Source organism: Tachyglossus aculeatus, chromosome 2, assembly GCF_015852505.1.
Source record: "Tachyglossus aculeatus isolate mTacAcu1 chromosome 2, mTacAcu1.pri, whole genome shotgun sequence".
Taxonomy (NCBI): domain Eukaryota; kingdom Metazoa; phylum Chordata; class Mammalia; order Monotremata; family Tachyglossidae; genus Tachyglossus; species Tachyglossus aculeatus.
The window spans coordinates 79,209,225-79,232,028 of record NC_052067.1 but is presented as its reverse complement, the minus strand read 5'-3'; the positions used below and the strand labels follow the sequence as shown (position 1 = coordinate 79,232,028).

The 22,804-nt window shown below is 43.2% G+C and overlaps 1 protein-coding gene across 1 annotated transcript in view; it reads left to right on the top strand.

The window, feature by feature from the left end:
- ARFGEF3 (ARFGEF family member 3) overlaps positions 1-22,804 on the top strand; it is a 146,955-nt gene that overhangs the window by 52,942 nt on the left and 71,209 nt on the right. Inside the window, exons 7-10 of the mRNA XM_038741335.1 lie at positions 8,418-8,460; positions 13,383-13,461; positions 20,791-20,895; positions 22,257-22,584. Of these exons, the coding sequence (XP_038597263.1) occupies positions 8,418-8,460; positions 13,383-13,461; positions 20,791-20,895; positions 22,257-22,584 (555 nt within the window). The remainder of the gene's footprint in view (positions 1-8,417; positions 8,461-13,382; positions 13,462-20,790; positions 20,896-22,256; positions 22,585-22,804) is intronic.

The window sequence follows — 22,804 nt, the reverse complement described above, 5'->3', positions numbered from 1 at the left end:
TCTGGGGTGTGTACAAGCAAATAGGATTAGGCTCTGTCCTTGTCCCAGGTGGGGCTCACAATCTCAAAACCCATTTTACAGATGAGGTAACTGAAGCACAGAAAAGTGAAGTGACTTGCCCAAAGTCACACAGCAGACAAGTGGCAGAGCCAGTCTAGAAGGAAAAGCAGTGTTTTAAAATAAGGAGCTACCTTCCCCAAATCGACCAACTGGTTCACAGTTCTTCAAATGTGGAATCTTCCTATGTAGAGCTCATTTGCTACCTTGTAACAGAATCAAATACAGTGTTTAATATTAATCCTTAATCTTGAATGAATAAATACCATTGATAACCGGGGTTTAGTAATTGAGGCTTTTGTATTCACTTTTGGTCTCAATTTGAACTGAAATTAGAGTCATAGTTTCAGGTTGGTTTCCCACTTGAGATTTTCTGACTGGGTGATAGTATAATGTCTTCAGCACAATTCCTGTCCTAGTTTGTCTAACACTGATGCTACGTTGGTTAGAGTATGAAGGGAAAGCAATAACCACATTGTATTAGATAATGAAGTTTCAGGAGAACTGTAATATTTTGTTGAGCTTTTTTTCTGAAAGTATTGGATTTGACCCTTCCTCCCAGGGACATTTTTTTAATGAGAAGTGCTTAGTATATGCCAGGCACAGTTCTAAGTGCTGGGGTAGATAAAAGATAGAAGTGAAGTGACTTACCCAAGGTCATACAGCAGACAAGTGGCAGAGCAGGAATTAGAACCCAGGACCTTCTGACTTTCAGGCCGTGCTCTACTAGGCCACACTTTCTCATGGTCCATTAAAACAATCAATCGTATTTATCAATCAGTCGTATTTATTGAGCACTTACTGTGTGTAGAGCACTGTACTAAGCGCTTGGGAAGTACAAGATGGCAACATATCATCATCATCATCATCAACCGTATTTATTGAGCACTTACTGTGTGCAGAGCACTGTACTAAGCGCTTGGGAAGTATAAGTTGGCAACATATAGAGACAGTCCCTACCCAACAGTGGGCTCACAGTCTAAAAGAGATTATCAAACATGTGATTCTCCCTGATTTTAAATTCTGATCTTCATCTCCACCTCCAAAACTGTATGGAATCGTTCAATAAATAGGAGACCCTGGGGGCCATATGCCATCCTGCTAGGTGTGCATCCTGATCCCATAGGAATCCTGAGCCCATGGTCTCCCCTAGTCCTAGCCTGCCCCTTCCGGCATTTAATCTTAAAAGCCTTTTATTTCCCCCTGGATATCTAGACTCTCCCTGGCTTACCCATAAAAAATGTATGATAATCAAGATTTTTAATCTGATAATCAGCTAGAGGGTAGGGAGCAAGCTATGCTTAATACAGTGCTGTGTTTAAATAACACAGAGGGAGTGTTTAATTAATACCACCGTTTAATAAATACCACTGCTTGATGTTGGAATACTCTCACATCCTGAAGTAATAATTATGGTATTTGTTACCGCTTTCTATGCATCAAGTACTTGTCCTAAGCACCGGGGTAGATACAAGGTAATCAGGTTGGACACAGTCCCTGTCCCATGTGGAACTCACAGTCTAAAGAGGTAATAATAATAATTAATAATTCTGGCATTTAAGTGCTTACTATGTGCCAGACACTGTACTAAGCACTGGGGTGGATCACAGATCGGGCTGGACATAGTCCCTGTCTCATGGGGGGCTCACAGTCTCAATCCCCATTTTACAGTTGAGGAAACTGAGGCACAGAGAAGTTAAGTGACTTGCCCAAGGTCACACAGCAGACAAGTGGCAGGGCGGGAATTAGAACCCATGACCTTCTGACTTCTAGGCCCTTGCTCTGTCCACTTCAGCATGCTGCAGGTATTAAATCCCCAGTTTATTGATAAGAAAACTGAGGCACAGAGAAATTATTTGCCCGAGGTCACACAGCAGCCAAGTGGCAGAACTGGGAGTCCTTTGACTCCAGTGCTATGCTCTTTCCATTAGGCCTCACGAGTAAAGGAGAAAATGAAGGGTTTGGAGATGCAGGGTGTAAGAGCCCTTGTGGACTGGGTCCAGCTTTATGTCTGACCCAGCTGGAAGGGGAAGAGACATAAAAGTGTAGCTGTGCTCCTAGAGAGCCAGAAACTACACCTGGTGAAGAAAGAAAATCCTCTTATAGAGCCATAAAGCAATCCTCTAGACTGCAAGCTCGTTACGGGCAGGGAACATTTCTGCTTATTTTGTTGTTTTTTATTTACTCTCCCAAGGGCTTAGTACAGTGCTCTGCACATAGTGCTAAATAATAATCAATCTCATTTTTATTGAGCACTTACTGTGTGCAGAGCACTGTACTAAGCACTTGGGAAGTACAAGTTGGCAACATATAGAGACAGTCCCTACCCAACAGGGGGCTCACAGTCTAGAAGGGGGAGACAGAGAACAAAACCAAACATATTAACAAAATGAAATAAATAGAGTAGATATGTACAAGTAAAATAAATAAATGAATAAATAGAGTAATAAATATATACAAACATATATACATATATACAGGTGCTGTGGGGAAGGGAAGGAGGTAAGATGAGGGGAATGGAGAGGGGGACAAGGGGGAGAGGAAGGAGGGGGCTCAGTCTGGGAAGGCCTTATTATATAATAATAATAATAATGGCATTTATTAAGCACTTACTATGTGCAAAGCACTGTTCTAAGCATCGGGAGGTTACAAGGTGATCAGGTTGTCCCACCGGGGGCTCACAGTCTTAATCCCCATTTTACAGATGAGGTAACTGAGGCACAGAGAAGTTAAGTGACTTGCCCAAAGTCACACAGCTGACAATTGGCAGTCGGGTTTTGAACCCATGACCTCTGACTCCAAAGCCCGTGCTCTTTCCACTGAGCCACGCTGCTTCTCTAGCCACACTGACTGATTGTCTGATTGAAGGATTTCAAGAGGTCTCCTATTCTACTTCTTCCTTAAGGCAGGCTTGCATCTCAGCCCTTCCAGGGAAATAAATGCTGCCTATCTTCTTCTTAAAAGATCTCTGGGCCAGGGAAATCCACTTCTCCTCTTTAAACAGTATTTTAAAAATCAATCAATCAATCGTTTTATTGACTGCATTTCTGTGTGCAGGGCATTGCTCTAAGTGCTTGTGAAAGTACAGCATAATAGATTTGGTAGACTCAATTTCTCCCACGAGGAGCTTACGGTCTGCAAGCTAATACTTTCTTCTCTCCACCTCCTATCTCTCTCTCTCTTCCCCCTCCATTTTGGAACATCTCCCAGGCTAGGCTACTACAGTGTTATTGGTGAATATAGTGACTCCCCATTACCCTTATTGTTGGGGAGGATAGGCAGTGAAAATGGAGCAAGATACATTACAGGGGTAAATAAAGCCCTACTTGACAGGCAGTCAAATGAAATAATAAATTAAATGATCATATGTATGTGCTCTTCATTAGTAATTTTATTTTAACTAAATCCAGTGCATTTCTTTGAGAGGTGGTGGAGATCAAGCTCATATCTAGACTGTAAACTCATTGTGGGCAGGGAAAATGTCTGCTAACTCTGTTGTATTATCATCATCATCATCATCAATCGTATTTATTGAGTGCTTACTGTGTGCAGAGCACTGTACTAAGCGCTTGGGAAGCACAAGTTTGCAACATATAGAGACAGTCCCTACCCAACAGTGGGCTCACGGTCTAAAAGGGGGAGACAGAGAACAAAACCAAACATACTAACAAAATAAAATAAATAGAATAGATATGTACAAGTAAAATAAATAAATAAATAAAAAGAGTAATAAATATGTACAAACATATATACATATATACAGGTGCTGTGGGGAAGGGAAGGCTTATACGCCCAAACACTTAATACAGTGCTCTGCACATAGTAAGCACTCGTATTTGATTGATTGACTGATCACCTGGGAACAGTGGCAGATAGGATAACAGATAATTAATGATAATTATGGTACTTGTTAAACACTTACTATGTGCCAAACACTGCTGTAATTGCCGGGATTGCCATCAGGTTGTTTCGGATGCATAGTGACTTTATGGACTTTATCCATAGAGTTTTCTTGGTAAAACTCTAGCCCTGGAGTAGATACAAGTTAATCAGGTTGGACACAGTCCCTGTACCACATGGGACTCACACTCTTATCCCCATTTCATAGATGAGATAAGGCCGAGAGGGATAAAGGCTGCTGGGCTATGGGCATGTCCTGCCCCTCAGCTCATGTTCTTTGTGAAGGACACTGCTAAAAACAGATACTCAGTGAACATAAGCCCCCACAAATGAATGATAAATGTAACTCAATGACCGATAATATATACTAAATTAAAAATGACCAAAACATTTAGAAAATATTGAGTCTCTTATACTAAGTAATTTTTAATGGTATTTGTTAAGCCTTTACTGTGTGTCAGGCATGCTACTAAGCACTGGGGTAGATTGAAGCAGCGTGGCTCAGTGGAAAGAGCACGGGCTTTGGAGTCAGAGGTCAGGGGTTCGAATCCCGGCTCCACCACATGTCTGCTGTGTGACCTTGGGCAAGTCACTTAACTTCTCTGAGCCTCAGTTCCCTCATCTGTAAAATGGGAATTGACTGTGAGCCCCACGTGGGACAACTTAATCACGTTGTATCCTCCCCACTGCTTAGAACAGTGCTTTGCACATAGTAAGTGCTTAACAAATGCCATCATCATCATCATCATAGAAGCTAGTCAGGAGGGATGCAGTCGAGGTCCCATGTGAGACTCACAGTCTTAATCCCCATTTTACAGATAAGGTAACTGAGAAGACTGTGAGCCCTATGTGGGACAGGGACTGTGCCTAACCTGATTAGCTCTATCCACCTCAGCATTTAGAACAATGCTTGACACACAGTAAGTGTTGAACAGATACCATCATCATTGTCAAGTAAAGTGACTTGCCCAAGGTCACACAGCAGGCAGGTATCAGAGCTGTGATTAGAACTCAGTAATGGTTTAGATTATGTTTAATTTAGAAAGCGCATGGCCTGATGAAAAGAGCATGGGACTAGGGGTCAGAAGATCCAGGTTCAAGTCATTCATTCATTCAATCAATCATATTTACTGAGCTCTTACTGTGTGCAGAGCACTGTACTAAGCGCTTGGGAAGTCCTGGTTCTGCCACTTGCCTGTTGTGTGATCTTGGGGCAATAATAATAATAATGGTATTTGTTGGTAGCTTACTATGTGCCAAGCATTATTCTAAACTCTGGGGTAGATACAAGGTAATCAGATTGTACCATGTGGGGCTTACAGTCTTCATCCCCATTTTACAGATGAGGTAATTGAGGCAAAGATAAGTTAAGTGACTTGCCCAAAGTCATACAGCTGACAAGTGGCAGAGCCGGGATTAGAATCCATGACCTCTGACTCCCAAACCCATGTTGTTTCCACTAAACCATGCTGCTTCTATCACTTATCCACTCCATCCCTCGGTTTCCTCATATGTAAAATAATAATAATGGTATTTGCTAAGCACTTACTAAGTGCCAGCACTGTTCTAAGCGCTGGGGGAGATACAGGTTTATCAGGTTGTCCCAGGTGGGGTTCACAGTCTTAATCTCCATTTTACAGATGAGGTAACTGAGGCACAGAGAGGTTAAGTGACTTGCCCAAAGTCACACAACTGATAAGTGGCAGAGCCAGGGTTAGAACCCATGACCTCTGACTCCCAATCCTGTGCACTTTTCACTAAGCCATGCTGCTTCTCATTAATAATGATGATATTTGTTAAGCCCTTACTATGTGCCAAGCACTGTTGTAAGCACTGGGGTAGATACAAGGCAATCAGCTTGCCCCACATGGGGCTCATAGTCTTAATCCTCATTTTACAGATGCAGTAACTGAGGCACAGAAAAGTTAAGTGGCTTGCCCAAAGTCACACAGCAGACAAGTAGTTGAGTCCATATTAGAACCCGTGTCCTCTGACTCTCAAGCCCTTGCTCTTTCCACTAAGCCACAAATACAATGTCAGTTCTCCTTCCTTCATTGACAGTGAGCCCAGTGTAAGACAGAGACTGTGTCAGCTCTGATTATCTGCTGTCTTTTCCAGGGCTTAGCTTAGTGCTTGGCTCATAATAAGTAGTAATAATAATGATTATATTGGACTTCAAGCACTGTTTTAATTGCTGGAGTTGATACAAGTTAATCAGGTTGGATGCAGTCCGTCCCACATGGGGCTCACAATCTAAGCAGGTAAGTACTTAGTAAATGCCATTAAGATAATGAAGATGATGATGATGTACTAAGTATCACATATATTCATAACTTAGTTGCACCAATATTTGAGAAACACTTTGATATTTGAGGGGTAGGGGAATACCTATCTTTGGTACTGTTGCATAAGGTAACAATCCCCAGAAGATTTAATGAAAGTGCACCGCATAATGGAAAAGCACTGGAGTAATTATCATCAATTATGTATTATTTCTGTAATGTACAGCACCACTGCTGACCATTCACTTTGTGGAAAGATATAAACTAAAGTTTGAGTCTGGGAGATTGATGGGAAAGAGAAAGACTCCATAGCCATTGAAATATTGTTGCCCAGGTTTTGAGTGTTTTTATCATCATCATCATCAATCGTATTTATTGAGCGCTTACTGTGTGCAGAGCACTGTACTAAGCACTTGGGAAGTACAAATTGGCAACATATAGAGACAGTCCCTACCCAACAGTGGGCTCACAGTCTAAAAGGGGGAGACAGAGAACAAAACCAAACATACTAACAAAATAAAATAGAATAGATATGTACAAGTAAAATAAATAAATAAATAGAGTAATAAATATGTACAAACATATATAAATATATACAGGTGCTGTGGGGAAGGGAAGGAGGTAAGATGGGGGGGTTGGAATTTTCATTCATTTTCCTTCCTGTTTTCTCTCCCTGTAAATGTACACTATCATATGTCCATTTTGGGGGTTAGAAATAGATGGCTGATATGGTCCTAAAGTCATGTGGTTAGTGATTCTCCGAGTCAGAAGATATGTGAACATTGCACTGTTTGCTATTCCCTAATGTTGGTCCAGTGGAAAGAGCAGGGCCTAGTAGATAGAGTACACACCTTGGAAGTCAGAAGGACCTGTGTTCTAATCCTGACCCTGCCACTTGTCTGCCGGGTGACTTTTCATGCATTCATTCGGTCATATTTATTGAGCACTTACTGTGTGCACAGCACTATACTAAACATTTGGGAAAGTACAATATAACAGTAAACAGACATATTCCCTGCCCACAGTGAATTTATATTGGGCAAGTAACTTCACTTCTCTTTGTTTATTACCTTGTTGGTAAAATAGGGATTAAGACTGAGTCCTATGTGGGACAGGGACTGTGTCCAACCTGATTAACTTGTATCTACCCCAACACTTAGTACAGTGCCTAGCACATAGTAAGTGCTTAGCAAAAGTCATTAAAAAAAGAGCGTGGTCCTGGGAATCGGGAAACCTGGGTTCTACCTTTAGCTGGCCAACATGGGTAAAGTCTTCCAAGGCATTTCTCAAGGTTCTGCACCCCTGCACACCTACTCATTCGTTGCACTGATTTGCACCAGTGGGAACCTGCCTGCTTGAGATGAGAGTGCAAGGAAACTCTAGACTGTAAGCTCTTATGGGCAGGGAATGGTTCTATCTACTCTGTCATATTGTACTCTCCCAAAGTGGTTAGTACAATGCTCAGCATGAAGTTTCTTACCACCCACCCTTTGCCCATATTCTGCCTCTAGCCTGGAAACCCTCCCTCCTCAAATCCAACAGACAATGACTCTCCCCTCCTTCAAAGCTCTTTGGAAGGCACACCTCCTCCAAGAGGCCTTCCCTGCCTAAGCCCCCCTTTCCTTTTCTCCCATTCCCTTCTGCATTGTCCTGACTTGCTTCCTTTGTTCATCCCCCTCCCCCAACCCCACAGCACTTATGTACATACCTGTAATTTATTTATTTATATTAATGTCTGTCTCCCCCTACTCTAGACTGTAAGCTTGCTGTGGGCAGGGAATGTGTCTGTTTATTGTTGTATTCTCCCAGGTGCTTAGTACAGTGCTTTGCACACTATAAGCACTCAATAAATATAATTGAATGAATGAATAAATAAATATGGTTGATTGGAGGGGTGCTGCACAAGCTGCTGGTACTAGATTCAAGTCCTCTGTGTCACAGGACCAAGGTTCTGCCACCATTCCTGATGGACAGAGGCTCCATCACAACTTTACTTTGTTGAATCTCGTGAATTATGAAAAATAAACTGGGGTTGGTAGGATGGGTGCCATGTCAGCCATGTTGTCATCAGTGAGAGATCAAGATTCTGAATTGCATTAATACCCGATGACTTGCGTTGTTCAAGATTCTAGACTTGGCTGCTGTGTGCTAATTGCTCTGTTTATCTTCCCTTACTAGATAATTGAAAACCCAGAAGTCCCTCAAGATTTCAGGAACCAAGGTATTCACTGTATTTTCTGATATACCTGGAGAGTGTTGATATACCTTATTTTGCTCAGTAAGTCTCCTCCCTACTGCATCAGCCTTCTCTCTGATCTCCCATCCTTGTGTCTCTCCCCACTTCAATCCATACTTCATGCTGCTGCCCGGATTGTCTTTGTCCAGAAACGCTCTGGGCATGTTACTCCCCTCCTCAAAAATTTCCAGTGGTTACCAATCAATCTGTGCATCAGGCAGAAACTCCTCACCCTGGGCTTCAAGGCTGTCCATCACCTCGCCCCCTCCTACCTCACCTCCCTTCTCTCCTTCTCCAGCCCAGCCCGCACCCTCCGCTCCTCTGCCGCTAACTTCTTCACTGTACCTTGTTCTTGCCTGTACTGCCTTCGACCCCCAGCCCATGTCCTTCCCCTGGCCTGGAATGCCCTCCTTCTGCCCCTCTGCCAAGCTAGCTCTCTTCCTCCCTTCAAGGCCCTACTGAGAGCTCACCTCCTCCAGGAGGCCTTCCCAGACTGAGCCCCTTCCTTCCTCTCCTTCCTCTCCTCCTCGTCCCCCTCTCCATCCTCCCCATCTTACCTCCTTCCCTTCCCCACAGCACCTATACGTATACATATATGCATATATGTTTGTACATATTTATTACTCTATTTTATTTGTGCATATCTATTCTATTTATTTTATTTTGTTAGTATGTTTGGTTTTGTTCTCTGTCTCCCCCTTTTAGACTGTGAGCCCACTGTTGGGTAGGGACTGTCTCTATATGTTGCCAACTTGTACTTCCCAAGCGCTTAGTACAGTGCTCTGCACACAGTAAGCGCTCAATAAATATGATTGATTGATTGATTGCATTTTTTCAGGCCAGTTTCCTCTATTTTACCTGTAGCCTTTATAAAAGAAAATTTCATGTTCTGACAGCTCTTGATTATTAAGGAGTCAATCGTTTAAATTTGTGGATTTTCCAGGCCACTTGCTTCTTCTTCCTTTTGCTGCTTTCTCCCTTTTTACCACACCAGGGCCCTTAGCACTTTTTCCTCATAAGGAAGAATAAGAAAAGGAAAAATAAGTGGAATTCAAATAAGTCCACTTTACTCCAATGCAGCTTTAGTTGAAAGTGAAATGATTGATTAAAATAGACGTGAGGGATTTTATCCATATATTCCAGTTGCCCCTGGCACCTCCCTTTCCCATTACTTGAATAATGGAAAGTTGATTGTACAAGCAACTCCTCAGAGCCAAAAGACCGTGATACGCAAAATCCAGAGATAAATTATTGACATATCGGGATCTGGAAGCCCCTTCTGACATTTTATCTAATCAGCCCAGGGAATTCAATTCCCTCCTCCGTGCCTTTCCATCCCTTGGTGCTGTTCATTTCCCACTCTGCCCTGCTCTGAGCAGCTTTCTGCCTCTTCCAGACTCCTAACCTGGCACTTGTCTTTTTCCCCGAGTTCTGCTTCCCCAGCCCTCCTCACTTTTTTTTAAAAAAAGTAACTCAAGACACTTGCCGTGTTCTGCTGATGGATTCACGTTGTTCTCTGCTCCTGCATGTCTGTAGCTCATGGAGACGGGCATAGTTAATCCCAACAGCCTCAGCACTGGAGGGACAGGAGAGAAGGGAGGGGTGCAAGTGGCTGTATTAGGTAATTGGGGCATCTGGGGGGCAAGCAGGGGCCCAGCAGGAATCTGGGGTGAGGGGTGGCCGCAGAGAGCATGGACCCGGTCGCTGAGCAGTGACCCTGGGGGATGGTGCAGAGTCTGTGATGCCTGGGTGCCAGGAGATAGAGCACTAGACAGTAAGAGTTAGGACAGAGAGCACAGAGGTATCCAGGCTAAATGGTGCTCAGAACTGAGGTCCAACCACCCAGAAGCGGTAATCCAGTAGCAGGGAAGCAGCATGGCCTATCAATCAATCAATCAGTCGTATTTATTGAGCACTTACTGTGTGCAGAGCACTGTACTAAGCGCTTGGGAAGTACAAGTTGGCAGCATATAGAGACAGTCCCTACCCAACAGTGGGCTCACAGTCTAAAAGGGGGAGACAGAGAACAAAACCATACTAACAAAATAAAATAAATAGAATAGATATGTACAAGTAAAATAAATAAAAAAATAGAGTAATAAATATGTACGAACATATATACATATATACAGGTGCGGTGGGGAAGGGAAGGAGGTAAGATGAGGGGGATGGAGAGGGGGACGAGGCGGGGAGAGAGCTGGGAGAGAGAGCCTAGTGAATAGAGCTGGGGCTTGGGCGTCAGAAAGACCTGGGTTTTAATTCCTACGCCGCCACTTGTCTGCTATGTGACCTTGGGTAAGCCACTTCACTTCTCTGTGCCTCAGTTACCTCGTCTGTAAAATGGGGATTAAGTTTGTGAGCCCCATGTGGGTGGGACAGAGACTGGGTCCAAATCGATCATCTTATATCTACCTCAGAGCTTAGAATAGTGCCTGACACATAGTAAGTGTGTAACAAATACCATCATTATTATTACTAGGTGAGGAGTTGGAGAGACAAGGGTTAGGGGGATGAAACTGGGGGCAGTCCCTAAGAATAATGGAGGTAATGAGTGACAGAGAGGAGTGGGGGGGTGACACCTACACTGTACTTTTTAATTACTTGTCGGGTTTAGTCACGTCTGGAGCAAGAAAATAACTAAATATATTTAAGTCTGTGGGAAAGGTTATCCCACAGTGGTGGTTTATAATACACCCATGTTTTGGGGGAACATCCTAAATTCGAATCTTGGGGTATGCCTTTTTATCAAATACAAATCAGGCCTGAAAGACAAACATCAGTTCTTCCCCCTCTAGACTACAAGCTCATGCAAGCTCATTGTGGGCAGGGAATGTGTTCGTTTGATTGTATTGTACTCTCCCAAGCTCTTAGTAAGTGGACCCAGGCACTGAGCAGTGACCTCAGGGGAGGATATGCACACTAAGCAAACAATAAATAAATAATATGATTGATTCCATAGCACACATTTTATATATGTGTTTTGGATATAACATTATTGGGGAATTAGATATTGTTCTTCTGACAAAGCCCATCTATCTATCTATTGAGAAGCAGCGTGGCTCAGTGGAAAGAGCACGGGCTTGGGAGTCAGAGGTCATGGGTTCTAATCCCGACTCCGTCACATGTCTGCTGTGTGACCTTGGGCAAGTCACTTAACTTCTCTGAGCTTCAGTTACCTCATCTGTACAATGGGGATTAAGACTGTGAGCCCCACGTGGGACAACCTGATCACCTTGTATCCCCACCCCAGCGCTTAGAACAGTACTTTGCTCATAGTAAGCGCTTAACAAATGCCATTATTATTATTATTATTATTATTATCTGATTAGAGCACCATGGGATATCAGAAGAAATGGCTGATCCAAACTTGTGTACTAGAACAAAAATTTTCCTTAAAGTAGGATTTACTGGGAATGCATCTGGTTAAAAGAGAGCTGAATATACTACATGAAACACCAAATGATTATGGGATAATATCTACCTCTGTAACTAATGCCAAGTTGTTAGTTTCTGTGCCCTGGATAAGAATTGAGAACATTGGTTTTCTCTCTCTGCCTTCCCCTGAGAGGTAGCATGGCCTAATGGAAAGAGCCTGGGGTTCATGGGACTTGGGTTCTAGTCCTGGCTTCTACACTGGTTTGTTGTAGGATCTTGAACAAGACATTTAACATCTCTATTCTTCAGTTACCTCATCTGTAAAATGGGACTTGCTCAATCAATCAGTCAATAGTATTTATTGAGCACTTGCTCTGTAAGCCCTATGTGGGACAGGGTCTCTGTCCAACCTGATTATCTTGTAACTACCCCAGCGCTCAGTATAGTGCCCGGCATATAGTAAGCACTTAACAAATGCCATTTAAAGAGAAAGGAGGGGACTGTGGCAAAGATATTTTTTCCAAAGATGAAATGAAAATTTGGAAGAAATTTGAGCAATAAAAACTTATAGTTCATATAACATTATTCTTCTACTTTTGCCCCCAAGGCTCAAATAGTATCAAATAGTGCCCCCTGCTCTGGGCTCTCCCCTTTCTTGCCTGCTGCTGTATCTTCACATTATTCCCATGAGTTCCTGAAAGAACAGCTCTTACTCAAAATTTCCAGTTTCTCAGTAATTCTGGACAAGATATATGTTCACTGTTCATTCATTCATTCAGTCATATTTATTGAGCGCTTACTGTGTGCAGAGCACTATACTAAGCATTTGGGAAGTACGTCGGCAACATATAGAGACAGCCCCTACCCAACAACGGGCTCACAGTCTAGAAGGGGGAGACAGACAACAAAACAGGGAGACAGGTGTCAAAATAGTCAGAACAAATAGAATTATAGCTATATGCACATCATTAACAAAATAAATTGAATAGTAAATATGTACATGTAAAATAAATAGAGTAATAAATCTGTACAAATATATACAAGTCCTATGGGGAGGGGAAGGAGGTAGGGCTGGGAGCATGGGGAGGAGGAGAGGAAAAAGGGGGCTCAGTCTGGGAAGGCCTCCTGGAGAAGGTGAGCTCTCAGGGCTTTGAAGGGAGGAAGAGAGCTAGCTTAGCAGATGTGTGGAGGGAGGGCATTCCAGGCCAGGGGAAGGACGTGGGCTGGAGGTTGATGGCAGGACTGTTAGGCAGAAGCATTGAGTGTTCAGTCTCCTATGAAATATCGTTTGCTTTTAATTTGCTTTCCAGTTAATATTCATGCCTCCCCATAAAAAGAGGAAGGTTTTCCAAGTTTTCAATTTGACTATTTCTCCTTTTCCAGAGGAGGGATTGTGGATCAGTCACAAGCAGCCTGTTCTTGATTCTGAGTCCAGCTAAGAAAATAGACACTGGGAAAGACTTTGAGGAGGCTTGCCAGTACAGGATACCTAATTGTGGTTAATTAACACCTCTAATTTTTATGTTTTGAAGGATCGACAGTAGAAGCTCTCTGTGACGATGTTGTCTCTGTCCTCACTGTCTTATGTGAGAAACTTCACGCTGTTATCAAGTAAGTGGCTCAGATTCCCTAGACATATGCACTAGGTCAGTACTTAATGATCTTGTTTGTGTCTAGAGCGTCTCTGAAACGTTTTTTTCTTTCTTCCAATTTTACATTTTAAAGTTTGCACTTTGCGTTCCTCGTATAAAAAATTTCCTCCTGCATAGCCATGAATCTTCAAATCCCTGTGATTAGGACCCAGATAGCCTTTTCCATGGAGCAGTACAGTGCCTGTCTTCTACTGTTTCCCTCCAATTCAACTGTATTTATTGGGTGCCCAAAATGTGTGTGGCAATGAAGATGTGCAGCAGTGGATGATCTTGACTTTGTGATGATGCACATAGGAAGCATTTTCCCTTTCCATCCCACTCTGTCACCCTCTCCCCTGACTGTTAACTCCTCTTGGCCTTTTCCTCCCTGTTACTCTCATAAATCTCTACCTTTGCTGCTCCCCAAGCCAGGCTGGTCCCAAGCCCACAAATGGACCTGCCACCAGCTCTTTATTTCAAACCGTGTCTTCTGCTGGATGCTCCAACCTTCCTCCCTGTAATCATTCCCTTGCAGCCTTGGCTCCTTGGGACCTCTAGCTCATTGTGGGAAGGGAATGTGTCTGTTTATTGTAATATTGTACTCTCCCAAGTGCTTGGTACAGTGCTCTGCACACAGTAAGCACTCAATAAATATGATTGAATCAGTGAAACTCCAAAGCCATGGGAATGGGACGAGACCAGGCAGGGGAGGAGACCTGAGAAGGGACCACCTCCTCCCCATCCTCAAGTCCTCTGTCCCTGCCATCCCATCCATAGTTCCCGGATCCCGGAGGGTGTGGGTTTCGATGGGATTTGCCATGCATAGAAGGGGCAGGGCAGGGGTGAATGCGGCAGAGCAAGAATTAAAAAAAAAAAGAAGGGAAGCATCATGGCTTAGTGGAAAGAGCACGGGCTTGGTAGTCAGAGGACATGGATTCTAATCCTGGCTCCATCACTTGTCTGCTGTGTGACCTTGGGCAAGCCACTTAACTTCTCTGTGCCTCAGTTACCTCATCTGTAAAATGGTGATTAAGACTATGAGCTCCACGTGGGACAACCTGATTACCTTGTATCTACCCCAGCACTTAGAACAGTGCTTGGCACATAATAAGGGCTTAACAAATACCATAATAATAATAGTAATTTTAAAAAAGAGATTTCCATGGTCGGATAGCTATGGGTGTAGGATGCAGATAGTGGGGTGGCAGGTTTCAGTTTAGGGCACATAACAAAGCTGCCAAAGCAGAAATTTAAAATAAATTCTGAGAGGGCTGGATGAGTGGAGATGTAGGAATAGGGGAAGTAGGGGTTAACAGCTGGGCCGTGAAAGATGATGGGGGGACAAAATGTGCAAAACGTTAATGCCTCTATAGCTCTGAAGGCACAATGTTTTTAATTAATCTCTCATAATTCATATATGGATTCCCACAGAAGAGAGAAAATCTGATCTCTACCCTTAAGGAGTTTGTAAGCTAATATCCTCTTTTTCCTTTCACTCCACATCCCTCACACACCTCCACAACTCCAGATTAGTACCCCCAACACATTTCTTCTTCTTCATCATCATCATTATCATAAGTATTTATTCAATCAATGCCTACTGCGTGCGGGGCATTGTTTGGGGCATTTTCTAGGGAGCAAATACTAAAATGGTTCAACTTCAATTTGCTTCTTTATGAGTGGCTGTTCCTCTAGTAGCACAGCCCTAGAAATTGATTATGTTTGTTAATGTAGGTACTCTGCATTCATAGCAAAGCCATCATACAGGGGGCTGAATTTTCACAGGTAGGGGTGAAACGTCTTTTGCCAGTAACATTTATTTTAGTGAACAAGAAGAGGTAGTTCAATTTGAAGGGATGGGTGGAGCTTTTTCAGTCCATTCATTCAGTCCTATTTATTGAGCACTTACTGTATAAAGCACTGCACTAAGTGCTTGGAAGAGTATGATATAACTATAAACAGGCACATTCCCTGCCCATAGCGATACTAGAGCTAGTAATACAGTGTACCCATGGGGCAAAAAAACAGCTGATTATTACTCTGAGTAACACTTTTGGGAGAATGCTATATATTTTAGTATTGTTGCTTCACATAGTTTGGGAAAAAATTAAAAAAATGCCAATTTTTATCTGTTAAAGTGATAAATTTCCCTTCAACCTTTAGAGCAGTTTTGTTGTTAATAGATTTTCTGGAAAAGTACATTAACAAACATCTGTTTCAATTTTCATTTCTGGGAAAAGGAAGTATTTTATCTCTTTGTATGTAAAGGTTAGATATTCGTCATCTGGACAACAATCCTCCCTCCTACTTAGGCTGATAGCCCTAAGTGGGGCAGGGACTGCAAATGACCTGATTAACATGTATCTCACCTAGCTCTGAATGAATGAATGCTTAGCTAATACCATAATAGCAATAATAGTAATAAAAATTGAAAAAATTCATTTGAATCCCACTGTTGCCCAAAGCAGTGGGAGATTTGAAGAAAAATCAAAAGATCAGGGTTCCTCCTGCAGAAGTGACTTAAAATACAGTAGCAGCACCTCCATTCACAAGATTTGCAGAAGTTTATTAATAGAATGCTCTGTAGATAAAGTGAAGAAAAGGCAGTGCCTAGATCCCAGGGGAAAAGGATTTTTGGAAGGTTTATGGTAGTTGGATAAATTCTTTTTTTCTGCTGGCCCACAGGGAATCTCTTCGAATCAGGCTTGTCAGGAAGATTTATTTACCCTGGACAATACTGGGCTCAGTGAGCCATGTGTTTGGCTTATTACTCTGTCTACTTTCCTCTCTGTATGTCATTCAGTTACTTAACCCCTTGTTCTGAATTCAGCTTGGTGGACCTATGATTCCAAGAGTGTTTCAAGGGGTTTCCCCAAGCTAGTTATGTGTAGCTCAGCCGATACCCAGCCTATCTGCTCTGGGCTTTGCCCTCTTACACCACTTTTCTCTGTGGATAATATGTCATGGAAATAGTTCAGCGATGAGCAGATAATTCAATCCGCGACCATGAAGTCCTCAAACTAAAGATTAGAAAAAGTGATGTATCGACCCTACAAATGGACAGGTTTTCCCAGTGCTTTTGGAATGAAGTGCTGGTTGCTAGGATTCTTTCTGCCTGAAATAATTCCATGCCAAATGACTTGGACTGATAAGGAGAGTAATATTAAACAAGAGGTAGAGTGAGAGTGTGTGCCTATTTGTACAGAGGAATGGGTAGGTGGTATTTGTCAGCCACCTGAGTGACATGACTCCAATTATGGCTGGAGGCCCCCATTTTGCAGACTGTTCCAGCCCACAGGAGAGCTGCCACGCACGGTTTCCACGGAGACTCCAGCCCCCGTGTTGTCCTGGTAACACTTTTCTGCCACTCCATGGTTCAAAGCTCTGAGTCTACATCCTCAGAGACCTATTATGAGCCAGATCAATCAATCGTAATTATTGAGCACTTACTGGGTGCAGAGCACCGTACGAAGCACTTGGGAGTTGGTAGAATCACTCCCTACACACAACAAGCTTAAGTCTAGAGGCAGATCAAAAGACTACCCTAAGGACATCGTCTGCAGTGGCTCTGATTCTCAAATAGCCCTCTGATTTTGTCTTTTTTAGGACAGAAGAGGTTTGCTGGCACATTTTACATTTTCGTTCTTGCTGATGGTTTCAATTTCTGTTCATGCTAGGGCAGCTAGTGGTTTTATAGTGGCTGCCCTGGTGACCTTCTAAAATTCATAAATGTTAAAACCCTCAAAAATATTGTTTTAGCAGTTACCTGAAAGCTTTCTTGTTATTGATAGATCAACAGTTGATGGAAACTTTATTAATTAGGCATGAAATGGAATAATTGGATTTTCCTGTGTGTTTTGTTTTTGTCCTAGGCCCCTCCAGGTATCCATCAGTCAATCACATTATATTGGGCACTTGTGTACAGAGAGCTGTATTAAGTGCTTGGGAGGGTACAGTATAATAGATTTGGAAGATACATTCCCTGACCACAATGAGTGCTTAGTAAAGTGTCCTGCACACAGTAAGTGCTCAGTAGATCCAATTGAATGAATGAGCTTAGGTGTAGTCTAACTATGGGGGGAGGGGGTGTAATTGAGAATCCTCTTTTGAAATCTCAATAGATTGTGTACATAAATATCCCATAGACTTACTTATTGAAACTTGCTGAAAAGAGCAGTCACTGGTTGTCTATTTAACACACACATGGTAACCATCTCAGTATCGCACCACTCAATTCCCCCTGCATCAGGTTTGGGTCCACTGCCAACCAGCGTAATGTCTAGCGCACTGACAGCTGTGACTTACAAAATCCCTGGTCTTGTTCTGAAGTTAGTTTCGCCATTTGTTAAAGTTTCAGTTCCTTGTGCATGGAAAAAGTGTCTCATGCTTCTGGTGTACTTTCCCAAGTGCTTAGTACAGTGTATTGCACCCAGTGGATGCTCAAATACCTTTGCTGCTGCTGTTACTACTACTACTACTACTACTACTACTACTACTACTACTACTACTACTACCGCCACCAGTGTCATAGGGCTATTGATTGGTGAATGTGTCTTTCAACAATTCTAATGATTTATCATCATCATCAATGGCATTTATTACTGTGTGCAGAGCACTGTACTATGCTCTTGGGAGAGTATAGTGCAGCAAAGTTGGTAGACATGTTCCTTTCCCACAATGAGCTTACAATCCAGAGTGGGAGACAGACTTTAATATGGACAAATAATTTGTAATATATAATTTTTAGATTTGTACATAAGTGCTGTGGGGTTTAGGGTGGGGCAGATATCAAACGTCCAAAGGTCTCAAATTCAAGTGCACAGATGACACAGAAAGGAAGAACAGGGGAAAAGAGGGATTAAATCGGGGAATGTCTCCTAGAGGAGATGTGACCTTAGTAAGACTATGAAGGTGGGGAAATTTGTGGTTTGGCTTGTATGGAGAGAGAGAGAGAGAGTTCCAGGCTAGGGGGAGGATGTGGAGAAGGTGTTGGCGGCAAGATAGATGAGCTCAGGGCACAATGAGTAAGCTGGTGGTAGAAAAGTGAAGTGTGCAGACTGGGCTGTAGTAGATCGGTGAGTTAAGAAAAGCGTGAGCTGAGCTGATTGAGTGCTTTAAAACTAATGAAAAGGTGTTTCTGTTTAATGTTGAGGTGGCTGGGCAGTCTTTGGAGGTTCTTGAAGAGTGGGGAGACATGGCCTGAACTCTTTTTAGAAAAGTGATCTGTTCAGCAGAGTGAAGTATAGGCTGGAGTGGGGAGAGACAAGTGACAGAGGTCAGCAAGGGGGCACAGGCAGTAGTCAAGGCTGGATAGGATAAGTGTTTGGATCAGCATGGTAGAAGTTTGGATGAAAAGGGGAGGGTAGATTTTAGCAATGTTGTGAAAGTAGAACCGACAGGATTTGGTGACAGATTGTGTTTTGTAGGTTCATTCATTCAGTTGTATTTATTGAGCTCCGTCTGTGTGCAGAAAGTACAATACAGCAATAGAGACAATCACTGTGGACAATCACAGCCCACAATGAGCTCACAGTCTAGAGGGGGAGAGATATACATCAATACAAGGGAACAGGCATTAATAAAAATAAAAAAAATTAAAGATATATACATGAGTGCTTCAGGGTAGGGAAGGGGGGAAGAGCAAAGGGAACAAGTCAGGGTGACAAGGAACCGAGTGGGAAATGAGGAAAAGTGGGGCTTAGTCTGGGAAGGACTCTTGGAGGAGATGTGCCTTCAATGAGGCTTTGAAAGGGGGTGGAGAGTAATTGTCTGGCAGATTTGAGGAGGGAGGGTGTTCCAGGCCAGAGGTAGGATGTGGGCCAGGGTTTGGAGGCAAAACAGGTGAGATTGAGGCACAGTAAGAAGGTTAGCACCAGAGAAACGAAGTGTGCGGGCTGGGTTGTAGGAAAAGAGAAGCTAGATGAGGTGGTGGGGGGCAAGGTGATGGAGAGCTTTGAAGCTCAAGGTGAGGGTTTTTTAATTTTTTTTTATAGAAGGTGGATAGGCAACTGCTGGAGATTTTTGAGGAGGAGGTTGACATGCCCTGAACGTTTCTGTAGAAAGATAATCTGGTCAGTAGATTGAAGTATGGACTGGAGTGTGGGGAGGCAGGAGGTTGGGAGGTCAGAAAGGAAGCTGATGCAGTAATCTAGTCGGGATAGGATGAGTGATTGTACTAAGGACAACATCAAGGTTATGGGGCTGTGAAATAGGGAGGATAGTGGCATTGCCTACAGAGATGGGAAAGACAAGGGGAGGACAGGGCTTGGGTGGAAAGGTAAGGAATTCTGTTTTTCACATGTTTAGTTTGAGGTATTGGCAGGACATCTGAATAGAAATGTCCCAAAGGCAGGAAGAAATGTGAGATCTTGGAGAAGGAGAGAGGTCAGAGCTGGAGTTGTAGAGTTAGGAATTATCCACATAGAGATGGTAGTTGAAGATTTGATCCCCAGCCAAGGGAGACTAAAAATCTAAGCGGGGTAGGGAGAACAAGCACAGCAGAAATACGAAAGGCAATTCTGATTAGAAACAACAGCCCCACATCAAGTAAATTACTGCTGAGTGGAAATAGCCCACAGGCTCCTCACCCCTCTCTTCAGGGATGCCCTGGGTCCTAACAGTTATAACCTTTCCACCGTTCTGCATGTGGGAAGGTAGCTTTCTTATGGTCCCACCTTGGCAGGCCTGGTTTTCTTCCCAAACCAAGTAATAATAATGATAACAATAATGACGGTATTTGTTAACTGCTTACTAGGTCCCAAGCACTGTTCTAAGCACTGGGGTAGATACAAGGTAATCAAGTTGTCCCACGTGGGGCTCACAGTCTTCATCCCCATTTTCCAGATGAGGTAACTGAGGCCCAGAGAAGTTAAGGGACTTGCCCAAGGTCACACAGCAGACAAGTGGTGGTGGTGGGATTAGAACCCATGACCTCTGACTCCCAAGCCCGTGCTCTTTCCACTAAGCCACGCTGCTTAGACGCAGGCAGAGGTGAAGCGGAGGTGGGGACCAGGGTGGGAGGCTGGGGAAAACTGAGGCCACAGGCCTTAGTCTGGAGTCCCAGTGTTGGTTGTAGAAGCTGCCACCACAGCTTCTCCATGTCCTGCTCCTACAGGGAAAGTCTTTTCCTCCATACTATCATTAAGCACAAGCCAAAATCAGATGGATTATGCTATTGGAAATTCAGACTGTTTTCAAATAGGTGCAAAGGGAGAAAAATCAAAGGCAGGGCAGTAAAATGGGGAAAAGTGATGCTGGAAGGATTAGGATTTATGCCGTTGAGACTACTGCAGGTGTTCATTCTTTCTAGTGAAAATCAGCAGTTGCAGCTTCTCTATCTGGAGTGCATTCTGTCCATGCTCAGCAGTTCCTCCACCAGCATGCACCACCACAAAGCCTTCACTGACCTCATTTGGTAAGTACATGCATCATTGTCTCCAAATATTGCTTTCCACAGCTGATGACCTATAGAACTACATTATTTTTCCTGCCCAAATCTAAAAATGGCTACAGTACACACTTGACGTAAATCACTGTGATCAGAAAGCTCATGGAATAATATGTCCTTTTTCATGACTGTTAGCTCCCAGATCTGTTTGGAAAGAGCATGGGCTTTGGAGTCAGAGGTCATGGGTTCAAATCCTGGCTCTGCCAACTGTCAGCTGTGTGACTTTATGCAAGTCACTTAACTTCTCTGTGCCTCAGTTACCTAATCTGTAAAATGGGGATTAAAACTGAGCCCGCCCCCGGGACAACCTGATCACCTTGTAACCTCCCCAGTGCTTAGAACAGTGCTTTGCACATAGTAAGTGCTTAATAATAATAATAATAATAATAATAATAATAATAATAATAATGATGATGGTATTTGTTGCCATCATTATTACAATGATGGTACAATTACAAATACCAACATTATTATTATTATTCAAACTTGTAGATCTTGCAGTATCTCAGAATTCCAAAGGACAAACTGCTAGCTATTAGATAATATCCTACACCGGTGTCAATTTGTATGCCAATTCATCGATATTTTTTGAGCACTTACTGTTTGCAGAGCACTGTACTAGGTGCTTGTGAGACTACATTATAACAGAGTTGGTAGATATGTTATCTGTCCACAAAGAGCTTACAGTCTAGAGGCTGAGACAGATGTGAATGTAAACAAGTAACTTATGGATATGCATAAGTGCTGTAGGGCTGAGGGAGAGGTGAATAAAAAATGAAAATCCAAGTGCAAATCCAGAGTCTCATCCCCAACTCTACATTGTTTTTAGAGTAAGGGATTAGAGGTTAGGAGAATGAGATTCTGTTCTTGGTTTAGCTCCTGATTCTCCATTTCATTACAGCCAAGTCACTTTCTATCCTATTCCTAATCCCAGATATGGAAGGGACTCTGGGGAGTTAATTGAATCTTTCTGGGCCTCCTTGCTTCTCCATGGGAAGTGGGAATAGTAATATTTGCCCATAAAACACTGTGCAATTTACAGAAAAAAAGAACAACTTTTGCCATCACCCATTTTTGTAGACTGTTACAGCTTGACCACGTCTTAAACTTCTTCTGAAATGCTTTATTTATATTGGTATTCTACTTTGTTCAAATCGACTTGAGACAATCAGAAACGTTATCGGTAATACACACAGAGATGCACTGTTAAAGCAGAATACCAACTCTTGCCCTTCATTAATATAGCTTTAGTTGTCTGATCTCTATAAAATAACCAGTTTTCCCCTCCCGGTACCAAAATGTTTCTCCGTCTCTCTTTCTGTCCCCAGGAAGCATCTGTGCCCGGCTCTCATAGTGATCCTGGGCAACCCCGTCCATGATAAAACCATCACTTCCGCCCACAGCAGCGGCCCCAGCTTTGAGCCCATCTCCCCTTCGTCGGGGGTCTCCGACCACGGCCGAGGATCGGGGTGCTCCTCCACGGCCCCGGCCCTCAGTGGGCCCGTGGCTCGGACCATCTACTACGTTGCGGGGGAACTCGTGCGATTGGTGGGGTCGGTGGAATCCATGAAGCCGGTGCTTCAGTCTCTCTACCATCGAATGCTGCTGTATCCCCCACCACAGCATCGAGTGGAAGCCATCAAAATCATGAAAGAGGTAGGAAAGGACGGAAGCCTGTCCTCTCTGGGATTGTTTGTCTCGTCTGCTCCAGATCAGAAGTTCCTGCAGGGCACATGCTACCTACTCCAACCCAAAGTTCCTTGCATAGTTCCCTGGACCATGCATTTCGCTATTTATCTATTGGCAGAGGCGCTTGACTGCCAGAACTCACTAACCAGACAATTTGACCTCCTCAATTTGTCCTATCACTGTTTGG